The sequence below is a fragment of the Dendropsophus ebraccatus genome, chromosome 5 (assembly GCF_027789765.1).
Source record: "Dendropsophus ebraccatus isolate aDenEbr1 chromosome 5, aDenEbr1.pat, whole genome shotgun sequence".
Lineage (NCBI taxonomy): Eukaryota > Metazoa > Chordata > Amphibia > Anura > Hylidae > Dendropsophus > Dendropsophus ebraccatus.
Window position 1 is genome coordinate 139,462,012 of NC_091458.1, and position 24,533 is coordinate 139,486,544.

Genomic DNA, 24,533 nt, shown 5'->3' on the forward strand with positions numbered 1-24,533 from the left:
TTTTTATTAAGTGTACACGGATGGACTTTAAAGGGGTACTCCAACCCTATAAAATGTTTTAGCTATTGCTACCCTTATATAGAAAATAAGAAAAGAGCCTTTTCTTACCTAACCAAATAACCCCGGGTCCTCCTGCGGCTTCTCTGGGTCCCCCTCTGAACACTACCATTAATAATTCCAAGATGGACTCTTCTTGGTAGTGACAGCCCGCTCAGCCAATCACTGATGGGGTTGCTGCCACACCTAGGTCAATGATTGGCTGTGCAGACTGTCACTGGTGAGACAAGTCCATCTGGAAAGTATTGGTGGGAGTGTTCACAGTGGTTAGGTATGAATAAGCTCTTTTTTATATAAGGACAAAAAAAAATTAATTAGAGGACTGGAGTAAAAGGGGGTTATCCAGTGTTTAAACTTATCCATAAACTTATCACTGATCCATCTGCTTCTCAGCACTATATACTACTAACATCAGGAGTTAGTTACAGTATGATCAAAGTGCATAACTATCTACAGTCCTTTGGCTGAAAGCACATAGTGAGCAGGTTCATCTGCCTTTGTGTGGCTTGGTGCTAGGTGGCGGCCATTTTTTGCTCTGTGGCGGTGTCTGTGGTGGTACCCAGAGGGTTGTCTGGCAGTGGTGGGGCTGCTACACTGATGGGTCGCTCCCCGCTCTGGCGCTGTGATGGGGGTCGTGGTGTGGCACTGTGCCATTTTCAGTTAGGGACCTACACGAATCAGGAACCTTGACGCGGTGTGTGGGCTTATAAACTTTTATAAAAATGTAACTAACTCCTGATGTTAGTAGTATATAGTGCTGAGAAGCAGAGCGGCTAGTGCTAAGTATATGGATGTGTTTTTATTTCTCCATGGAATTACACTGTTACATACAGTTTTCTACTTGTTGGTTATATACCCTTTGTTTTTTTTTATCTTTTATATATTATGTATACCCCAGGAAATCAGTCCACAACCGCCAGCAACCATGTGCATCACTGCTACTTATTCATCAATGACTTCCACATTTAGCCTGACACCTTTGGCTTTGTCTACACTCATTCCTGCTCTCCCCATCGGGCCAGGCGACCATTCTTTACCTCTGTCATGATCATGTCCTGACACTTCTTGATATATTTGCCTTCGGCTTTGATGATGGTGTGAAGGAAGTCCAGGTATTGCACGTGTCTCCCGTGTGTGGCCAAACAATGGATGAAGTGTTGGAGAACAGTCTCGTGGATTTCTGTGCACAGTTGGTAGTTATTCAAGAAAATGTGCTGCATGGTCTCTGCCTCCAAGAGCTGGAAGACAAAACAGGAACAGGTGAGTTATGGTATCACAGTCCTTCCTGGACACCTACACACCTATCACTAGGATACCCTGGAAATCTTCTGCAGGTACATTGTCACTTCTGATGCGGGGGGGTGGTTCCTATCAAAAACCAATATCTTAGAAAAAAAAAAAATAATAATTTTCAGTATAGTAATTTTTTTTTTAATAAAAAACATACATGTAGACATGTGCAACATTATTCCCTAACCATAAGCTTGAGATCACATGACATGACCATTGGGAAGGGAATGAGGGCAGAAGACAAAAGTTGACATACCACCGGGGAATTTTTGCTTTCTTGTCCTTTTTTCAGAGAATATGAATGATAACATAAAAACTTTTTTTTCCACCCATGGTTAGTGGTCGGGTAAATCCATTTATTGTCAAACTACTGTGTTTTCTCTTTTTTAAATCATATTGACGACCAAAAACATCCAAATGACCCTGATCAAAAGTTCACATACCCCAGTTCTTAAAGTGACACTGTCACCCCCTTAGTGCATTCTGACATCTCTACACAGGTGTAAAGGGTAAATTTAGTGTTTTTCATATCTTATTTCATATCATACGTCATGGTGCTTGTTCAAGTAAAAAGTGTCCTTTTATCAACTGCAGATTGTATTAAGTGGGCGTGGCCTCGCGGCACTAGCGCCACATAACCCCGCCCACAACTGCACGGTTGGCCCCGCCCCCTTGACGCCCATTGGTTGTCCAACGTAAAGGGGGTGGAGTCTAGACCTTTCAGCCAGCCTGTTCCAATGGCCGGCGAGGGGGCGGGGCCAATTGTGCCGTTGTGGGCGGGGTTATGTGGCGCTAGTGCCGCGAGGCCACGCCCACTTAATACAATCTGCAGTTGATAAAAGGACACTTTTTACTTGAACAAGCACCATGACATATGATATGAAATAAGATATGAAAAACACTAAATTTACCCTTTACACCTGTGTAGAGATGTCAAAATGAACAAAGGGGGTGACAGTGTCACTTTAATACTGTGCATTGCCCCCTCTAACATTAATGACAGCTTGAAGTCTTTTGTGGTAGTTCTGGATGAGGCTCTTTATTTTCTCAGTTGGTAAATCTGCCCATTCTGCTTGGCAAAAAGCCTCCAGTTCCTGTAAATTCCTGGGCTGTCTTGTATGAACTGTGCGCTTGAGATTTCCTCAACGATATTGAGGTCAGGAGACTGAGACGGCCACTCCAGAACCTTCACTTTGTTCTGCTGTAGCCAATGACAGGTCGAGCATGACAACCGAAAACATCCAAATGACCCTGATAAAAAGTTCACATACCCTGGTGATTTTGACCTGATAACATGCACAGAAAATGATACAAATTGACAAAAATTTCAGCCACAACTGCCAGTAAAATTTTTTGGGATGCAAAGAAAAATCCACAAATAACCTCAGCTGAAATCCAGGACTCTCTGAAAACTGGCTGTGTGGCTGTTTCAGGATGCACAATAAGGAGGCACTTGAAGAAAAATGGGTTGTGTGGTTGGATGTTTTGGGTTGTCATTATGATTTAAAAAGAAAAAACACAATAGTTTGTCAATAAATGGCTTCACCTGACCACTAACCAGGAGTGGAAAAAAAGTTTTTGTGTTATCGTTCATATTCTCTGAACAAGAAAACAAAAATTCTGCCGGGGTATGTAAACCTTTGAGCACAACTGTATATATAGAGAGAGCTTTATAACACATTAGTATTTTAGGTCTCTACTAGAATATTCCATTCCTGTCTCCGGACATTGGTGGTCTTGCAGATATTCTTATATGTATGGGTAGCAATAAATATTACGTGGATACATATGCTTATCTGCGGCAATGTACAATACACACAAGATAATGCCGCCCTTATCAGAGTACTGAGTGATAAGCAATGTAGACAGAATATAGGACTGTTAGATACCACCGTTTTTTGTGTAAAAGAAAAACAGTTGGGCTATGTTCACACAACGTCAAAAATATTGAAAAGGCGGCTAATTTTCATATTTAAAAAACGTCTGTTTTTGCCGCGATTTAACTGACTACAATGGCAAATCATTGAAATCAATGAGAAGACGGACGTCCAATGTACACAGTGTATTGAATAATGGACGTTTTTTCCGCGGACGTAAAAAAAATGAACATGATCGTTATTTTCGGACGTCTTTTGCAAACAGCGGACGTTTTTTTATTGCTGTATGTAATAGGATGTAAACTCAAGAACAAGAGGACACAGTGAGAGATTAGTTAGGAGAAAGATCAGAAGCAACATGAGAAAATATTACTATATTGGAAGAGTAGTAGATGCTTGGAACAAACTTCCAGTAAATGTGGTTGGTAAATCTACAATAAGTGAATGTAAACCCGTCTGGGATAAAAACATTTATCTGCTGACAATTTTTTAAGATGTGTGCGGCCAACGGCTGATGATGGTGTCAAAATAATGAAGTTTACACTCTGTGCTCCCCTGGTGTCCCTGATGTTCCCCGCTCACTGCTGACGCTTCTGGCCTGGTGTCTGCAACGACAGGCTTCTCAACCAATCACTGGCCACTGCGCTGTCCCCTCTCGGCCAGTGATTGGCTGAGAGGCCTGTCAGCTCAGAGGAGCTGCAGCCACGGTGTCGGGAAGCAAGAAGAGGGCAGGAGAAGACCGCGAGTATGGAGAAGTAATGTATAACAGTTTAGGGCAAGGGCTGCATGGACATCACTAATGATCTCCATGCAGCCCTTGCTAAACAATAATCGAGCCGTGTAATAGGCCTAGTAAACGAGCGCTGATCTAGCAGATCGGTGCTCATTTGCATTATTGATCGGACCACCAATAGCCTGTTTAATAGGACCCTTAGTCCGCGAGGCTACATTATCGGAATTAGTTGCCTCCCAGGGAGTGAAATGCGTTGCCACGCTCTCTTCATGGCTACATCTCCTGATCACAGAGGGTCTCAGCAGTGAGACCCACTGTGATCAATGCCTGAAGTGATTGTTTATGCAAAAATCAGGGAGAGTCTGGGAACTGTGAGACTATCTGAAGCCAAAGAAACCCAATGCCCCTCATTCTAACAGTTCAAGGGACTAATAGACTCTAATGCTAATAGAATAACTATATATATATATATATATATATATATATATATATATATATATATCATAAGTAACTCTGGATATCCTGTAACTTACCCCAGGTGTTAGGAACAGAGACAAGTGCTTGTGTAACAGGGTTTGGTTCTCTGGGTTCCCAGCACAGAACTTCTGCAAGAACTGGTGCGTGTACTTCAAAATCTCCTTCATCTTCATGTCTCCCTGTTAAAACAATGCAAACAAATGAGTCCAGTGAATTTCATCTTTTACAGCCTTGTTCACACAGTACATATCCATCAGCATATTCTAAACAGAGGAAAACAATAAAGTGAAGGTTTATACTTTTATTTAATCCTAGATTTGGCTAATGTATGAGTTTGGGTGAAAACACACACTGAAGTTGTGAATGAGTTGAATTGTATCAGTTTCCCATAGGAAGTAATGGTAGGATTGGAAACTGCAAAGCAACTGCAACACAACCTGAACCTGATCATGTGCTTTCACCCTTAATGGACAAAGTATATGCTGTGAATTACATCCTAGAAATTAGTGATGGCAATAAGAGATGATAACCTGCACACAGATGCCAGCTCTATAAGCCACAGACTAGTAATGGTTAAATGCGTATCTGAGAAGACTTTTTAAGAGTGATCCAGTTGGCTTTGGGAAAAAACTGTAATCTCACTGATACCCTGCTCCCCTGCCACTGCCTTTCCGATGTCCACTGGGTCCTCACTTCTTATTATAAATATTTTAAATTCAAATGGCGGCCGTTATTTTACAGCGTCTAACATGGCCTAAACATGCATGCCTGGGATTGTTTTAATATGCCTGATTCCTTTATTCCTCAACTACTACTAAAGAGGCCAGTAAAAATAAGTTGAAATTGACGTGCTCTGCATTTCAAACTCCACAAAGTAGGCCAACTCAACAGGAAGAACCCGCAGCACATCTGCCACAAATCTGCCGTGAAGTTACCCTTTGGCTATGTTTACATACAGTAAAACAACATAAAAAAGGTCCATAAAAATACATTTGTTTTTCGAGTGTAATAATGAGCTCAATTGCGGCTCAACTCTATAACCAAAGTGACCGCTTCTTCCGAACCTAGTTTTACTGGGATCAATTCACTGACACTGTTGAGTTTAAGTCTCTTCTAGCTCAGTGACTTTCTTACTTTTTATTCCCCCCCCCCCCTTTTTTTTCTCTCCCTCCCTTCACCTCCTCTCCCCCCTTTTTTTTTAATACCCCCCTTCTCCCTCTTCTCCTCCCCCTCTCCCCCCCCTTTTTTTTTCTCCCCTTCTCTTCCTCTTCCCCCCTTTCTTCTTCCCCCCTCGCTCTCTTCTCCTCTCTCCCCTTCTCCTCCTTTTATCCCCACCCTTTTTTTCTCCCCCCTTCTCTTCCCCCTCCCCCCTTTATTTTTCTCCACTTTCTCATCCCCCTCCCCTTTTTTTTCTTCACCACTTTGCCCTTTTCTCCTCTCTCCCTCTTCTCCTCCTTTTATCCCCACCCTTTTTTTCTCCCCCCTTCTCCCTCTTCTCCTCCCCCTCTCCCCAACTTTGTTTTTCTCCCCTTCTCTTCCCCCCCCCCCTTTTTTTTTCTTCCCTCCTTCGCCCTCTTCTCCTCTCTCCCCCTTCTTTTATATCCCCACCCTTTTTTTCTTCCCCCCTTTTCCTCCTTTTATCCTCACCCTTTTTTTCTTTGCCCTTCTCCTCCCCCTCTCCCCCCTTTATTTTTCTCCCCCTTCTCTTTCTCCCCCCCCCCCCTTTTTTCTTCCCCCGTTCGCCCTCTTCTCCTCTCTCCCCCTTCTCCTCCTTTTCTCCCAACCTTTTTTCTCCCCCTTCTCCCTCTTCTCCTCCTCCTCCTTTCCTCCCCCCCCCTTTCCCTCCCCGCCTTGCCCCACCCCCATGGTTCACAAGGTGATAACTAACCTGATTTGGTCAATCAGTATTTATACTGTTCTGTCCATGATCATTTTACCCCAATATACATCATTCTATGAACAGATACTATATATGAAACGTTGTCATCTTTGTGTTATATACTATACGTAAAGTCAGTTTTACCATGGATAATATTTTATATTTGCATCCATAAGCTTGCCCTGTAAGTTGTGTGTATATGACGCATATAATGCAGGTACATCCAGAGCTGCACCGGCAGATGTTTTTAAGGCTTTCTGTATCTTTATGTTTCATTGCTCGCTACATATTTTTCATAGTCAGCATTATTCTGAGGCGTACCATAACCTTCTCCATAACAGAGAACAAACATCCCGCACGACACATCTACATTATTAGCGTACAGCTTCTCAGACTCCATTTCTTGCTTCTCCTGAGCCATAGCTATAAATCTTTTCCCCAGATAAGAAATCAATTTATCGCCTGGGCCCTGTCAAACATTTTTTTCAGGGGCAATTTCATGTGAATTGAGGATAATTTAGAAGAAAAATGTCCCATTTATAATTTGTGCCTCATTTAGAAGAGCAGCGCCTGAGGAAGCAAAGAAAGCCGAGCTCCCTCTAAACTACAGCTATCATTTACATTATACAGGTGCTTCTAGAATGTTCCTTCCCTGGGCTGAAAGCAAACACAATATGACAGCCACATTATTTCCAATTCCTAATGTACATTTATTGCCTATTATAGCTTTTGCATAGTGCAGTATATGGATGTCACATATCCTCTGCAGAATTACATATATAGCACAGGATGAAGCTTTCTACTTCACAAAGGAACGAAAAAATGACATGCAACATAAAAGGTGCAAATGTATGTATAGTTATCTGACAGCCGCATAAGGAAAAGACAATTCTCCTTAAAGGGAATGTATCAATTCAAGAAGTGATTTTTTTTTTCACTGCCGGATTGATGCCGGTGCGGAGATCCCGGTGGCACGGTTCATTTTTAAAAACGGCGCCCGCTTCCAGTGATCGGCGCTGGTTTCTTCATGTGCACCGGCCTCCTTTTTGCACTGAAGGCGGGCCTGACGTTCCAAGTAATATCCCGTCCCCTCGGTGACATTAGAGTTAAAGGGGTTGTTTACCAAAATGATTTTTATTTTTTTCAAATCATCTGGTGCCAGAAAGTGCCAGAAATTTGTAATTTACTTCTATTAAATAATCTCAATACTTCCAGTACTTATCACCTGCTGTATGTCCTGCGGGAAGTGGTGGTTATTGCCAGTCTGATACAGTGCTCTCTGCTGCCACCTCTGTCCATTTGCAGTAGCAAATCCCCATAGAAAACCTCCAGAATAAACCACTTCCTGAAGGACGTACAGCAGCTGATAAGTACTGGAAGACTTGAGATTTTTTAATAGAAGTAAAATACAAATCTCTGTCACTTTCTGCCACTAGTTGATTTGAAAGAATTTTTTTGGGGGAACTACCCCTTTAAGTCTGGCAAGTCAGACAGGAGGGAATATCATTACCCTGGGAGCACCAGGACCACCTTGACTGCATACAGTGGGTCGGTGTGCGAAAAGAAATCGGCGCAGATCATGGGAACCGGGCAGCGTTTTGAAAAATGGATCATGCCACTGGGATCTCCGCACTGTCATCCACCACATAGTGAAAAAAAAAATCAGTACTTGAACTGCTACACTCCCTTTAAAGAAGCGCTGTCACAAAAAAATTTTTTAATAAATCAACAGGGGATGTGATTGCAAGCAGCTTTACAATATACTCTTGTTAGTTTTCTGTTTAAATTACATTATACATATGGCCACTAGGTGTCTCCCTTCACTGCACATGTACAGCTCCTACACGCCTACTTTCAGTAGCAGAGAATCTTGGGGGTGCTCGCATTGTATGGTCAGCTCTCCTGTGTTTGGTCTCTTTTTTTGAACAGATGAAAGACTAAATATCGGAATGGAGGGAGCATGGAGACACCTAGTGGTCATATGTATAACGTCGATTTACACATAAAACGAGTATATTGTAAAACTGCTTACAATCACAACCTCCATTGATTTTTTTTTTTTTTTTTTTTTTAAAAAGGTACGCTTTAGCATCTGCTACATAAACTAGGTCTATGACATTTTCTAACCTGGAAACATTCAAGTATTTTCCTCCCCAAATAATGAAAAATGGCCGCCACTGACATTTCCCACAAATTGCTCGATAACAGGGCTATGATGACTTTACCGTAGGGAGTATCACTCCTCTGTTGGATGGAGATTAGTCATTCGCAGGAAATCAATGCTCATTTTGTAGGGGCAATGCCTCATTTATAATATGATGGGAATCTATAGAACCGGAGCCAAAAGGGATTTATTACGCAAAGTAATTTTTCCTTATGACAACAAATTAGTTTCTATGGACAATTAAGTAGGGTGTTGTCAATACACAAAGTTCTTTCTTCATTTTCAGGGAAGAGTCCCTGAGTATCGTTTTGGCTTTAAAGTTGTGGCTGATAGAAAACTATCGGGGCCTTAGTATAATTCTTAAAGGGAGAACGATTTTTGTAATAGATGGCTCAGCCAGGAAATAAAGCTGCCAGAATAATTTATTTTTCCTTGAGTATTATTGACTCCCGCTTCCTTGCAGATAATTATCATAGCCACCTCTCGCTATCGCACAAATGGGATCTGATATGTGAGATGTGAGAAAACCAGAACGTCATTAGACTAAGAACAGATCTTGTTAAGACTCCTAATAGGAACACTGCTGTTTCCTAGAATGACAAAAAAAAAAAAAAACAACTCCAATGACTTTGCGGGATAATATATAAAAAAAATCCCTAGGTAATGTGTGTTTTTTTTGCCCGTATTATATAACTGCATAAAAAACAGACGTCATTTATAATAGCAAAAAATGTTCGGTTTCAAATTCTGTCCGAGTTCTTCAATTTTCATCCATTTTCGGTCCATTTAACGTATTCGTTTAATAATAAAATGATACATAGAGGGATGCATTTGTGCGGCATCCGTTTTGAACTACTTTTCCACTGACGTCTTTTAAAAAAAATGTAAAAATGAAAAAAAATCAAAACGTTTTTGTGTAGGTTAAAAGTAAATATTTAACCCCTTCATGACCGAAGTCATTGATGCCCAAATGTATAGGTCACAATGAGGCAGTGTCACTTCCTCGCCATCTAAAGGCCCTATTCCACGGAACGATTATCGGCCGTATTCGGCCGCTACGGACGATAATCGTCTCGTGGAATAGAGTGCAACGATCAGCCGACATTGTTCATGTCGGCTGATCGTTGCAGTCGCTTGTTTTTCAACATGTTGAAAAACAAGCGTCTGATACAGCAGCGATCTGCTGCCGTCGCTCCGTTGAAGAGGAGCATTGGCAGCAGACGCTGCTATATCCTATGGGCTGCCCGGACGATCAGCGATCACCCAGGCAGCATCCCCGCAGCTCCCCGCCGTGCCTCCAGCACTCGCTCGCTGCAGCCGCGCTGAATAGCGGCGGCAGCGAGCGGGGAACGAGGAGCAAATGAGCAATGAGAGTGCTCGTTTGCTCCTCTAGACGTCCCGTGGAATAGGGCCATAAGAGTCCGCCTACAGGGCTAGTTGGGGGCTCATTCTTTGTGCTGCGATCTCTGTTTTTTATTACTTTCATATGGCTATGTGCACACTGCGTAAGAGACCGGCCGTTCCGTGACCCGGCCGGGTCACGGAGCAGCCGGTCTCTGCAAAGATCTTTCCGACCGCAAGGTTCTGATGCGGGCGCATTAGTGCTGCCCGCATCAGGACTTCCCATAGCACACTATGAAGCAAGCGGCCGGAGCCGCTCCCTTCATTGCGTGAACTGACATGGGTTTCTACGGCCGCAATTCACTAAATTGCGGCCGCAGAAAACTGACATGCCAGTTCTTTGCGGCGCCGCATTGGATCCTTGGCAACAACGGCCGTACTTTGTATGGTGTGGAACACAGCCTGAGCCTGTTCTTGTATGGGATCCCGGCCGGAGCGTATACACATCGTATACGCTCCAGCTGGGATCCCATACAAGAACAGGCTCAGGCTGTGTTCCACACCAGACAAAGTATGGCCGTTGTTGTCGATGGCAACAACGGCCGTACTTTTACGTACTGTGTAAATAGCCTAATTGTGTAAAAGAAAATTTTTGATTGCTTTTTATTAATTTTTTCTGATTTATAATATTTAAAAACGGCAATTTTGCCATTTTTTCCTCCTCTTTTCGTTTATGTCGCTCACCGTGCGGGGGCAAATATTTTAATAGATGGTAGAATTCACGCTAAGATATATAATGGGGGAGATTTATCAAACATGGTGTAAAGTGAAACTGGCTCAGTTGCCCCTAGCAACCAATCAGATTCCACCTTTCTTTTCCAAAGAGTCTGTGAGGAATAAAAAGTGGAATCTGATTGGTTGCTAGGGGCAACTGAGCCAGTGTCACTTTACACCATGTTTGATAAATCTCCCCCAATATGTTTATTTTTTTTATTTTACCATTGTTTTTTATAATGGACAAGGAGGCAATTAAAATTTTATTGGGGTTTATTTTACAAAGAGGTTTTTTTTAATATTTTTTTAAGTTTTTATTTTTTCCTTAAGGCTAGGTTCACACTGCGTTTTTTTCATCCGTTTTTTTCCAAAAAAAAGGATGAATAAAATGGATGCATTTGTGTGCATCCGTTTTGATCAGTTTTTCCATTAACTTCCATTTTAGAAAAAAAACGAATCAAAACAGATCATTTTTTTGACGGACACAAAAACGTAGCTGACACTACTTTTGTGTCCGTTAAAAAAACGGATGTTTTGATCGGTTATTTTTACAACGGAAGTCAATGAAAAAAGGAATCAAAACGGATGCACACAAATGCATCCATTTTTTTGCAAAAAACGGATTGCAAAAACGCAGTGTGAACCTAGCCTAACAGTTAAACATTTTTAAAAAACAGCTGTATTTCACAGTCATATTTTTGTATTATTTTACTGTGTGTGTGAACGTAGCCTTAGGGTGCGTTCACACCTACAGGATCCGCAGCAGATCTGCAGCAGATTTGATGGTGCAGATAAATACGCTGCGGATCCAGTAAGTGTGAACGTCCCCTTAATGTAAATCCTAATGTAGAGCCCCAAATCCCTTGTATAGACACGGATTTAATAGGCCCCCCACTGGGGTTGTTTCGGAGCCACCATTAGTCGTTCCAAGATCACTGAATATTGTGTTTATAACAAAGTTCATTGGAAAACCAGCAGGTTATCTTATTTAGAACCTATTTAAAGGCTGTGGACACCTCTGCAGTAGGGATGAGTGCTACTCCAGCGTGCATAAGTCCGATCGGGCAGCATTTAATTACTGGTCACTGAAGAAGTTGGACGCAGCCCTAGGGAGTCCGGGAAAACCTGGGTATAGCCATAGGCCATGTTCCACTACGTCTTTTTAGGTAAAATAACGGACATTATATAATGACAGTCGTAAATATTAATCATGATCATTATTAACAGCAGTCATTATCAAGTAACAGCCGTCTTTGTGCCTAAAAAAGTCATTGCAGTAACATGGCCTATGGCTGTATCCAGGTTTTCCTGGACTCCCCAGGGCTGCATCTGTAATCATTGTTTATAACGCAATAACACTTGTACAGGAGGCTGCCACGTTCAATAGCATTAGTGATGTTATACTGCACATAGGAGGGGGAAGACAGGTCCACTCTTATTCTCTTATGCTATGTCAGGTGCAGTACACAGCATCAATCTATTGTGCGGGGGAAACCAGGCAAATGTTAGTGGGGCAGCGGCATAACAACATGGAGAAGCAGCGGTCGCTCGGCTGACAGTTGAATGTGTATGGCCACCTTAAAGGGGACCTCAAGAGATTTTTTTTCTCTTTCAAATCAACTGGTGTCAAAAAGTTATACAGTTCTGTAATTTACTTCTATTTAAAAATCTCCAGTCTTCCAGTACTTATCAGCTGCTGCATGTCCTGCAGGAAGTGGTGTCTGACACAGTGCTCTCTGCTGCCACCTCTATCGATGTCAGGAACTGTCCAGAGGAGGAGAGGTTTCTATGGGGATTTGCTGCTGCTCTGGACAGTTCTGGACATGGACAGAGGTGGCAGCAAGGAGCACTATGTCAGACTGGAGAGAATACACCACTTTCTGTAGGACATACAGCAGCTGATAAGCACTGAAAGACTGGAGATTTTAAAATAGAAGTAAATATTAAATCTGTATAACTTTCTGACAGTTGATCTAAAAGATTTATTTTTTGACGGAGTTCCCCTTGCCGGAGCCATCAATAGCTGATCAGCCGAAACCTTCTTCCCATTGCAGTGGTCTAGTTATACTTACCCTGAAGAGTGTTTCTCGAGTCTGTGCGAAGAGAGTGATTGAGCATGATTAGGTGGTCATGCACACTCCTATATAATATGAACACTAGGTGGCGCCATGCTACATAAGTAAATGTTAAAAATAAATGGCAAACATTGTTATGATCTTCATAGTGAATATAATATTTACTGTAAGGACGACCCCTTTAAGTATATTGTATCAAATAACCTACTCTAAATAATAACTTACTTTTTCATATGGGATCTGGAGGAGATCAAGCATAACCTTATGAGCGTCCATATTTTTCAGCAGTCTCTGTTGCTTCTTGCGAACTTGTTCACCGACACCGCACATTTTATTCAGTCTTTCTAATATCTAAATAAACAGAAGAAAATTATTCTAACTCACAATTGGCTACAATCATATTAAGAATAGCTGCTATGTCATTCACCTATAGGACATTTAGGCTGGGTTTTTCGGGCATTTTTTTCATCAGTTTTTTGCAACAGCGAAAAAAAAAAAGCATAAAAATACGGATGCAATTGTGTGCATCCCTTTTGATCCATTTTTCCATTGGCCTCCCATATAAAAAAAAAAAATGGATCAAAACGCATACATTTCTTTATAGCGTTTTTGTGTATGCTAAAAAAAAACGGTTTTCATCTGTTTTTTTGATCCTTTTTATAATGGAAGTCAATGGAAAAACGGATGAAAATTGATGAACACAAATGCACAAATCAGTTTTTTCATCCGTTTTTTTTTACCCATTTTGTGCATAAGAAGGAGGAAAAAAACGGATTGCAAAAAAGCAGTGTGAACCCAGCCTTACTGACAAACATCTCAGCATAAAGTCAGACCGCCCCAATGTTTTATCTCTCCATGAAGTAAATCCTCCTCTTACCTCTTTTACAATTTGATAATTTTCGCTGCTTTCGCTTTTCGCCGCTGGTTTTCCGGATCCCTCCTGATTCTCCGTGTGCTATAAATGGAGGAAGAAGATTAGGATTTTCATGTTCATTTCATATATCATAAAAGAAAACACCATCAATATGACGTCCGTTTTTATTGGATGGACAATTTTTGTGTAATATTCTCATCATATGACGGCCGTCCAATGAAAAAGGCTGTCATTTCCTAGTGTTTAAAGGACCCGGTATATTTCTTCAAAGTTCACACACTGCATTTCCACACAGCTATTAGATTTAAGAAACACTGCTTCTATACCTATTTATATATTTTTCCGATTTAACAGGCAACTGCGGTCAAACATATTTTATTTCCAAATCAACTGCTATCAGAAAGTTACATAGATTTGTAAATTACTTCTCTTTCAAAATCTCCAGTCTTCCAGTACTTATCAGCTGCTGTATATCCTGCAGGAAATGTTGTTTTCTTTCTAGTCTGACACAGTGCTCTCTGCTGCCACCTCTGTCCATGTCAGGAACTGTCCAGAGCAGTAGCAAATCCTCATAGAAAACCTCTCCTGCTCTGGACAGTTCCTGACATGGACAAAGGTGGCAGCAATGGTGGTCACCATTATTGATACATTTGCTCAAATGTTCAGCTTGTGAGTTGCCATTCTGCTGGGTTCCTTTCCTGTCTATATTCTCTCTATCACCATTTACAGACTGAATAAAATTTTTTTGTTAAATATAGAGATGATTAAATATTAAGTTTAAATTTGGCAACTTTTCTAAACCTGAACGCTCGGCATTTAATTTCCTGTATCTGGAAAAGTTGGATGCCGCCCTAGGACTACCTGGAAACATAAATATAGCCTGTGGCTTGTGGCTGTATCCATGTTTTCCAGGACGCCAGAGGGCAGCATCCGAATTTTCGAGATTAGGGGAATAAAATGCTGAGCGTTCGGGTTCAGAGAAGTTGCCGAAGCCAGACTTAAAGTGTCACTGTCACATTTATTTATTTATTTTTTATTTTTTGCAGAAATCAATAATCCAGGCGATTTTAAGAAACTTTGTAATTGAGTTTATTAGGCAAATATGCCAATACCTGCATTCAAAAAGACTTTCCCCAGGTCCCCCCCCTCCTCTCTCTCGTCCACTGCTTATTATCAGGAAATCTCGACTCTTTTACATAAGTCGAGCCCTGTCTAATGTATGGAGAGGGGAGGGGGGAGGAGGGAGATTAGTCGGCAGCAGAGAACAAAGGATTAGACAGTCAGAGAGGTCAGTGCGGACTTCAGAGGAGATAGCCGGTGATGTAGCTGTAAATTAACTCTTTGTTGTCCTGTTTTGGTACCTCATCTCTCCCCTCTCCATAAGAGAACCACGAAGACAGGGGGGAGAGCTTCAAACTGCTTTTTTTATGAAAAAAATGCATTTTTCGGCTAATAAACCCAATTACAAAGTTTCTTAAAATCACCTGGACTATTGATTTCTGCAAAAAGAAATTTAAACGACAGGTACACTTTAAACTTGAAGTTTGCTCATCTCTAGTGACGTATTACGTATAGATTCTCCTCCTGGGTTCTTTATTGCATTGTTATGAAGCACAATAATGGATTACCTCTTTTTTGTCCTTTTTGTTTCCTTCTGGGGAACTGCTACCTCCTGATTTTTCTTTTTTGTCCACCCACAGTTCAGACTTTTCTACCATCGTCCTTAACCTGTCCAGCTCCGATTTTATAACCTTGTAATTATCGACATCCTGGGCAGAGATCAGTAGCTGAACCTGAGAAACAGAATAACAAATGAGAATGCGCGGTAAGCTTACAGCGGCTGGATGGACGACAGAATAAAGCAATGGGTGGCCTATCCACTGAATCGACCATCAATAGATGATCAGTGGTGTGACAACACCTGGCTCCCCCCAACGATTAGCTGTGGGACTGAGAACTATAGGAGGATCAAGACACATGAGTATTATTTGTTTTGTATTTTTTTATATATATTATTATATATATTTTTGCAACCATTTATCAAAAACAAGGTTCATATTTTCAGAAACAAAGTAACAGACATTTTATAGAAATTGACATGAAAATATCGGAAATAGAAATCCACTTCAGTAAAGTACTCCTGGCAGATGGAGCTTAAAGGGGTAGTGCGGCGGTAAACAATTATTCACAGAATAACACACATTACAAAGTTATACAACTTTGTAATGTGTGTTATGTCTGTGAATGGCCCCCTTCCCCGTGTCCCACCACCCCCACCCGTGTACCCGGAAGTGTGGTGCGCTATACATACCTGTCACGTGCCGACTCGTATCCGATCTTCAGTCAGCGATGTCGTCTTCGGACGGCCGGGCCGAATCCCTCCGAGTGTCCTGAGTGCCGGCCGCCCTCTTCAGCGTCATCAGATGCTCAGCCGCGATTGGCTGAGCACAGTTTGGCTCAGCCAATCGCGGCTGAGCAGCTGATGACGCGGCCGCATCATCGGCTGCTCAGCCGCGATTGGCTGATCACAGTTATGCCCAGCCAATCGCGGCTGAGGGCGGCCGGCACTCAGGACGGACGGAGGGATTCGGCTGAAGACGACATCGCTGACTGAAGATCGGAGACGAGTCGGCACGTGACAGGTATGTATAGCGCACCACACTTCCGGGTACACGAATGGGGGGGGTGGGACACAGGGAAGGGGGCCATTCACAGACATAACACACATTACAGCCCCATAGTCCAATCCTCAATCCAAAGAGATAAGTTCTCAATAATCATTCAAGAGACAAGATCTGACTATCCCTCTCCCCCTGCACTCCCAGTGTCCCTGGTGGCAATGGAAGGAAGACGGAGGAATCCCAGTGTTTTGTGTTTTTAGTGCTCTCCAAATCTATTTCCAGTCCCTTTCATGGTGCCAGAATTAGCAATATTTGACCGCTCTTGAAAATTAAAGGGAAACTATCAGCAGGTTAGACGACTCTAACCTGCTGATATCTCCCTTTTGTGCACAGGGCGCCGAGGATGAAGCTAAATCTCTTATCTTTATCCTCTGCGCCATTTCCGTGTAGTTATTAGTTATATCCTTAGGCTAATCAGGCAGTTTGGAGAAATGGGGGCGGGACTACCTCCCCCAGAGCAACAATCTGCCCCGGCCAGCCAGCCCCTCCTAATGAATATCAATGGGGTAGGCCAGCCGAGGGCAGGATGGAGGAGCTCTGGGGGAGGTAGTCCCGCCCTCTGTGTTCCAAAGCACCCGATTAGCCTAAGGATATAAGATGCATATACATTTTATATATATATATATATATATATATATATATATACTTAATATTAAAAAAAAGTGAACATCACAAATAAAAAGCATTGCTTGTGGTCAGTTTTATATGTTATTATTGGCTTTTAGCAAATATCTGTCGCAATGTTTTAAACAAATAAAATTAAACGGATCCCAAAAATTAACTAGAAATGGCAGAAAAACATTGTAAAAATAACAGTAATAGACTCTGCTGAGTGTTACCTGCTTAAAGGTGTGCAGCACTTCTTGCCTTTGGCTGAAATGTTTGAACAGAAGCTGCAGAGATCCGGAGATCAGGGCTGGATAGTCATTCATTGTCAGCTGTATAAGGACCCGCAGAAACATTCGGCCTCCTTCATCATCCACCTCCAGCATGGAATTCTTCCTGCAGTAATATAATAGTATAAGACACAAAGCAGGACAGAATACTCCTAGATGACCAGCAATGCTCAATATCTCTTACCCTACGCCAAACATCGCTTCAGCTTGCTCTCCAATGCGTTCTACATTTAAAGTAGCGTCTATAAAAGTAAGAAGTATTGTTACACAGAAACATTAAAGATTGTTGGCAGAAAAAGACCACTTGGTCCATCTAGTCTGCCCTATTAGTATTTCCTTTCTTATTATGTTAGGATAGATATATGTACATACCAGGCAGATTTACATTCTGTTATTGTAGATTTACCAACCACATCTGCTGGAAGTTTGTTCCAAGCATCTACTACTCTTTCAGTAAAGTCAGATTTTCTCACGTTGCTTCTGATCTTTGCCCCTATAATCTCTGACTGTGTCCTCTTGTTCTTAAGGTCAGTTTTTTTCAAAAAACACCTCCCTCCTGAACCTTTAAAGTGACTCTGTACCCACAATCTGACCCCCCAAACCACTTGTACTTTCGGATAGCTGCTTTTAATCCAAGATCTGTCCTGGGGTCCGTTCGGCAGGTGATGCAGTTATTGTCCTAAAAAACAGCTTTTAAACTGGCAGCCCTGTGCCCGACAGCCAGGGCTTAGATTGTGTATGCATTAGGCTGGCACAACCTCTCTGCCCCTCCTCATCATTAGGAATGCTCCAGGCAGATTGTCTCCTATTCATCACCTGTGTGAATACTGAACATGGGCTGGATCATCCTCTTTAATCTGAACCGACGGATCGAACGGCACCGTTTTTCAGACCGCGGCCCGGTTCCCATGCACGGCGCCTATGCATCGGGACTGGCCAGTGCTCAAGCACTGGAGGCCGGCCAGGCCGCCCCCAGTGGGAGGGTGTTCCCTCCCCTGTATGACGCGGTTCCAGGGACTCGCGTCATAGAGGGGAGGGAATTCTGGCCTACCTCCAGTGCTTGAGCACCGGCCGGTTCCGGTCCATAGAACGGGAACCGGGCCGCGATCCAAAAAACGGACCGCGGCACCAGCTTCTCCGTGACGGCGCCGTTCGATCTGTTGGTTCAGATTAAAGAGGATGTACCTGGTGGTACATCCTCTTTAACCCTTTCCCGCACGAGGACGTAACTGTACGTCCTCGCGCGGGTGCGGGCGTTCAGAACGGGGCTGCGCGGCGACCCCGCTCTGAACTGCGGCGGTCCCGGGTGCCGCTTGTAGCCCGGGACCGCCGGTATTAGCGGGCACGGTCCGATCGCCGTGTTTGCTAATACAGTAATCAGATGCAGCTGTCAAACATGACAGCTGCATCCGATTACAGGCTGCAGCACTTCCCTGGTGTCTAGTGGCGGCCGGGGACTCGTCCAAGATGGCGACGTCCCCGGCTCGGCACTCGTTTGTATTCGGCTGCAGCAGCCGAAAGCAAACGAGTGCCGATCTCATTGATCTTTGCTGTATATCTATACAGCAAAGATCTCAATGAGAGATCAAAGTATATATACTAGAAAAAAAAAGTGTTGTTATAAGTAAAAATCCCCTCCCTAATAAAAGTCTGAATCACCCCCCTTTTCCCAGATTATAAATAAAAGTAAACAAATAAATAAATAAATAAATAAACATGTTTGCTATCGCCGCGTGCGTAATCGCCCGAACTATTAATTAATCACATTCCTGATCTCGCACGGAAACCGGCGCCAGCGCAAAAAAAAATCCCAAAGTACAAAATTGCGCATTTTTGGTCGCATCAAATCCAGAAAATTTTTTATAAAAAACGATCAAAAAGTCGTATATGCGCAATCAAGGCATCGATAGAAAGAACACATCATGGCGCAAAAAATGACACCTCACACAGCCCCATAGACCAAAGGATAAAAGCGTTATAAGCCTGGGAATGGAGCGATTTTAAGGAACGTATATTTGTTAACAATGGTTTGAATTTTTTACAGGCCTTCAGATACAATATAAGTTATACATGTTATATATCGTTTTAATCGTAATGACTTGAGGAACATGAATAACAAGTCAGTTTTACCCCAGGGCGAATGGCGTAAAAACACATTCCCCCCAAATAAAAGAAATGCGTTTTTTTTTTCTATTTCACCACACTTTGAATTTTTTTCTGGTTTCGTAGTATACTTTATGCAAAAATTCAGCCTGTCATTGCAAAGTACAATTAGTGACGCAAAAAATAAGGGCTCATGTGGGTTTCTAGGTGTAAAAATGCAAGTGCTATGGCCTTTTAAGCACAAGGAGGAAAAAACGAAAACGCAAAAACGAAAATTAGCCTGGTCCTGAAGGGGTTAAGGCACCTGTGCAATGTTCGGACAGGAGAAAATGTTCCAAAGGCATTCCTAATGATGGTTGGGGAGGAGGGATGGAGAGGTGGTGCAAAGTTAGGGCACAGATACTCTAAGCCCCGGCCGTTGGACACAGGGCTGCCAGTTTAAAAGTTGTCTTTTAGGACAATAACTGCATCACCTGGACCCCAGGACAGATCTTGGATTAAAAGCAGCTATCTGAAGGTACAAGTGGTTTGGGGGGGTCAGATTGTGGGTACAGAGTCACTTTAAAATTGACATAGACATAAGATGGACGAACTCCCCAGTGAACATGCATGTATAAGTCAACTGAGAACGGATATCTATTTAAAGTGAATATGGCAGCAGTTTAATAGGATCTAACCAGCTCCTAGATTGTAATAAGGCAGGAGACAGGAAGGGCAGCCATACATTTTTTTAGAAGGTCTGATGCTCCAATACTGATAACTTTCTTTTTCTTCATATGTGAGCTCATCGGCTACAGGACCGCCCCCAGTGCACCGCTCCCCCCGCCAGCTCCTGCAGCACACCTCCGTTATGCAACGTTATATACATATGGAGGTGTGCTGCACGTGCCGATGAGCTCACAGAGTGGTGCACAGGGGGCTACAGAACGTTCCTTAGTGCTTCAAACAGCCTCATTTATATATGAAGAAAAAGAAAGTTTTACCAGTAATGAAGGAGGGGACCTTCCAATAACAATATGGCCGCTCTCCCCTAGCAGCAGATTAGATCTGTCTAATATGCTGCTAGATTCACTTTAAGTACATCTGGAAGGTTTACAGACCATTTCCTTGGGCTAAAAGAAAAATTCAAGTTCTGCCCCATCATTTTACACTCAATCTCATAATATCCCCTGTTAGAAACCTCTGCTAATTTATTACTATAAATTTCTATATTACGATAACAGAAGACTTCAGATCCTTTACTCAGTTTTCGCTGAAGCCCATTTGGCAGTGAGTACAGCTTTCAGACTTTTGTAAGATGCCACTAGATTTGCACATCTGGATTAGGCTTGGTTCACACCGCGTTTTTGCAGTCCGTTTAATGTATACATGTGATGGAAAAAACTGATGCAAAAACAGATGCAATTTTTTTTCTATTGATTATATATATATATATATATATATATATATATATATAAAAAAAAAAACAGATCAAAAGCCATTTTCAGGTCATGTGGTTCAAGTTAGGTCACTCAAGGACATTCACAGATTTGTCCCTAGGCTCCTCCTGTGTTGTCCTGGCTAGGGGCTTAGGGTCATTGTCTTACTGGAAGGTGAACCTTTGGCCCAGTCTATCCAGCATCAGGTTTCCATTAAGAATATACCTGTGCTTTGCTCCACTCAGTTTTCCCATTGAGCTGAACATTCTCCCTATTTTAGATGCTGAAGAAGACCCCCACACCATGATGCAGCCACCACCAGGCTGGGCATGGTTTGGGGCAGGTGATGAAGCTTAGAGGCCAAAAGTCCATATTGCTTTTTTTTTTTCAAACTGCATGAAGGCTTGCATGCAGGAAAGCCCAGGTTGGTGGAGGCTGCAGTGATTGTCTCTTATACTTTGTCATTATAGAGTATTGAGTGCAGAATGATGGAGGAAGCACAAGGCTGAAACATAACAAAAAGAGCCTGAAAACTTTCCCAAAGCATCGCAGATACAGAGGGCCATGTCCTATACTTCTGATGCCCATCAAGGAGACATGACAGACGTGATACTGCATGCAAAGTCTATCGAGGGAAGATCTGTGCCTAAAGCTTGTATAAACTGATGTATCTATTCCAAACGTGTGATCATTTGTGCAATAAAGAGGAGAACTATCCAATACGTATTAGGAACTGTGTCCATCTCATGACCATGACAGATGTCTATGCCCTGAATGGAGGTGGCACATACCTATTCGTGCTGCAGATCTGATCATGCAGATCTCAGCTATTTATTTATATTGGTCAATCTGAACCCTCAAACCCACATCATCCACAGCTGGTTAAGTATGTGGGAACAAGCCCTAAAGGTCCTGCAAGGGGTGATGTAGAAGCCCATCGTGGTACCATGTACCGGAAGAATCAAACCTTTCATTATACAAAAAATATAATCCAAAAATATAATGTAGGAACAGTATGATGAAAGGACACAGTGTTAGCGAGTATTCTCAGCCATCACAGTGATATATATGTGGTTTACTTGAATTATCAAAGGCCGGAGCTGTCCCGTCTGCTGCACTATCTTGCATTGGGAAAACCTCGACAAACTCCTTCTTGAACACAGAGAGTAGATAAGATATCCTGTAATCCAGTCGAACGTTTAGGATGAACTGTAAAGAATCAGACAAATCATTACATCATGAAAAGCAAAGGCTTCTTTATTAACCCGGGTTGATGTCCTCAGATAGACCAAGGCCCGACAGATACCCCAAACCTGGTTTACCTCTTCATTTTGCCCTGTGGGTCATCAATCTCCTCCAAGGGTTAATAGAATCTTAGTTACCACAATGGCATGCATATTAATCTGTTAGTAAAAACCCTGCAACCCACGGCCACAAACCTGAAGGATTTCCAGGATCTTCAGCTTGGTCTCCATCACTGTAATGTTTTCCGTTTCTATAGTCTTCCTCTTAGGAGCCTCCTGACCCACTACAGAATTCATGAGTGAAGAGGAATTGAACACAGATGGTTTTCGAGTGAGCACCATTGTGGACATCATTTGTCCCATTCCTTGTATAGATCGCCTCACATTTTTTTCTGGCAAAGTAAAAGAGCATCATAGCTATCCAAGAACTGACTGCGGAGGTCCACAAGAATTCCACTTCCTTACTGTGACTTTACACACGCCGTTTAAAGGGTAAGTCCACCTTTCTGTTGAACTTTCCAAACTTTATGTAAATAGGTCGAGTAACTTTTAGACTATGGGGGAGATTTATCAACCTGGTGGAAAGTAGTATTGTCTTAGTTGCCGCTAGCAACCAATCAGATTCCATTTTTCATTTCATTTCATTTTTCAAAGTATCTGCGAGGAATGAAAGGTGGAATGTGATTGGTTGCTAGGGGCAACTGGGCCAGTTTCACTTTACACTAACAGGAAGATTTATCCAACATGGTGTAAAGTGAAACTGGCTCAGTTGCTCCTAGTAACCAATCAGATTCCACCTTTCATTCCTCACAGACTCTTTGGAAAATGAAAGGTGGAATCTGATTGGTTGTTAGGGGCAACTGAGCCAGTTTCACTTTACACCATGTTTGATAAATCTCCCCACATGTTTGATAAATCTCCCCCTATGTTCCCACAATGTTTTTTTAGAGAGAAAACAGCCATATTTTAACAGCCGTTTTTCTACCTTAAAGGGGCTATCCAGCGATGCAAAAACTTTCTTCCAGAGGCAACATTGCTCTTGTCTCCAGTTTGGGTGCAAGTTTTGTAACTCATTCATTGAAGTGAATTGAGTTTCATAGCAAACCACATCTGAACTGGAGACTAGATCGGTGCTCTCTCTGGAAGAAAGCGACCATGTTTTTGTAGCGCTGGATAACCCCTTTAAAATGACTTACCATGTAGTGATCCTGGGTTACAGGGTACATACTATCCTAAAACTGCAGTCCTAATTCTGCTAGTTATCAATGGGAACAAGCCATAAGCTTGTGGTAAGACCCATCCCTGACAGCTCAGTGTCTAATATTATAAGACACACAAGTCATAGGGAAACACTGTACTCCGCCATTTTCGGCGCCCCTAAAGACAATGTATGGAATGGTGGTAAGGCTGAGTTCCAATTACGACTCCTGGTTTTCAGAATGCCGGAGTCCTAGAGCTGGACACTTATCAGACACTTATCTCCTATTCTGTGGGCAGAAGGTCTATGGAGGCAAACCCTAGGGTTTATGTTTAATTTGCCAACATTTTTATTCACTTTTATTACATTTCATATATTATTTTAACAAATAATCCAGTTTTCATTCTGGCCACTAAACCAAATATTAGGCTGACGCTTCCTGCTCTGTAAAGATCACTTGTCACCAGTCTCATGACACCATTATATATAGATAAGACAGGATCATGCCATTCACAGCAGGTGATGGTCGCAGCTTATCTGTGCCCCTCTGCACTGTGACCTCTTTATAGATCATAGAGCGTGCCTAGAAAACTCTCCTATAGAGGTACACTGATCCCTATGGTTAATGTGGCTGCAGATCTCAACTGGCCGCTCAAACAAGATGGCTGCACCAATAATCCAAAGCAATCTATAACTAGGAAACAAAAACAGACACTAATAAATATTATGTGTGCCATTTTGTTTAGTTAAATCGGTGATCTTTCCTTTTAGTTACAATATAACTGAGGATCTGTACATGATAAGCAATTCAAACTATTTACAAACGTACTCAACCTTTTACAGACTGGGCGATATACCCTTTAAAGGCCCCTATACACATCAGAGAAATGTCAGTTTCCGCGGGACTGGACACTTATCCATGTGTATGGAGGTTGCCTGACTATTCCCTGACAGATGATAGATCAGGCCTACTCAATTCTGACACCTGATACCCTTGTTCTCCCTTTATAAAGTGAAGGCACATTTATTAGTTATTAGGAATCATTGTAAGGCGCTTTCAATAAGAAAGATTGGGAGTTATGTAAATTGAAGGAAAACTCAAAATCTCCAGTCTTCTAGTACTTATCAGCTGCTGTATGTCCTGCAGGAAGTGGTGTATTCTTTACAATCAGACACAGAGCTCTCTGCTGCCATCTCTGTCCATGTCAGGAACTGCCTAGGGCAAGGATAAAGAGAAAAAAGCGCACCCATTCTCTATTTCAGCGCTGCCTTCAACAAATTCACAGGAGTAGTTGTTTAGGATGCAAAAAAGCAAAAAGCGTTTATTGAAGTAAGCACAAATATAATGCATTTCCAGAGCCTAAACTCTGTTCATCAAATATAGTGCAATATGTCTATACCCCAATCCAGGGGTGATATGCATCAAGCCCAAGGGGCTGAAAGGTGAGCCTT

The 24,533-nt window shown here is 42.3% G+C and overlaps 1 protein-coding gene across 2 annotated transcripts in view; it reads right to left on the reverse strand.

Annotated features, from left to right (window-relative positions):
• The window catches only part of ITPR3 (inositol 1,4,5-trisphosphate receptor type 3), a 162,483-nt gene that overhangs the window by 63,644 nt on the left and 74,306 nt on the right, over positions 1–24,533 (reverse strand). The window contains exons 22-30 of one of the 2 annotated variants that reach the window (XM_069971461.1): positions 22,079–22,167; positions 21,719–21,848; positions 17,303–17,360; positions 17,062–17,224; positions 15,170–15,334; positions 13,545–13,622; positions 12,893–13,018; positions 4,491–4,613; positions 1,095–1,295 (exon numbers count right to left, since the gene is read on the reverse strand). In XM_069971461.1, the coding sequence (XP_069827562.1) occupies positions 1,095–1,295; positions 4,491–4,613; positions 12,893–13,018; positions 13,545–13,622; positions 15,170–15,334; positions 17,062–17,224; positions 17,303–17,360; positions 21,719–21,848; positions 22,079–22,167 (1,133 nt within the window). Of the gene's footprint in view, positions 1–1,094; positions 1,296–4,490; positions 4,614–12,892; positions 13,019–13,544; positions 13,623–15,169; positions 15,335–17,061; positions 17,225–17,302; positions 17,361–21,718; positions 21,849–22,078; positions 22,276–24,533 lie in introns of both variants that reach the window. The other variant, XM_069971460.1, reaches the window with a different exon arrangement.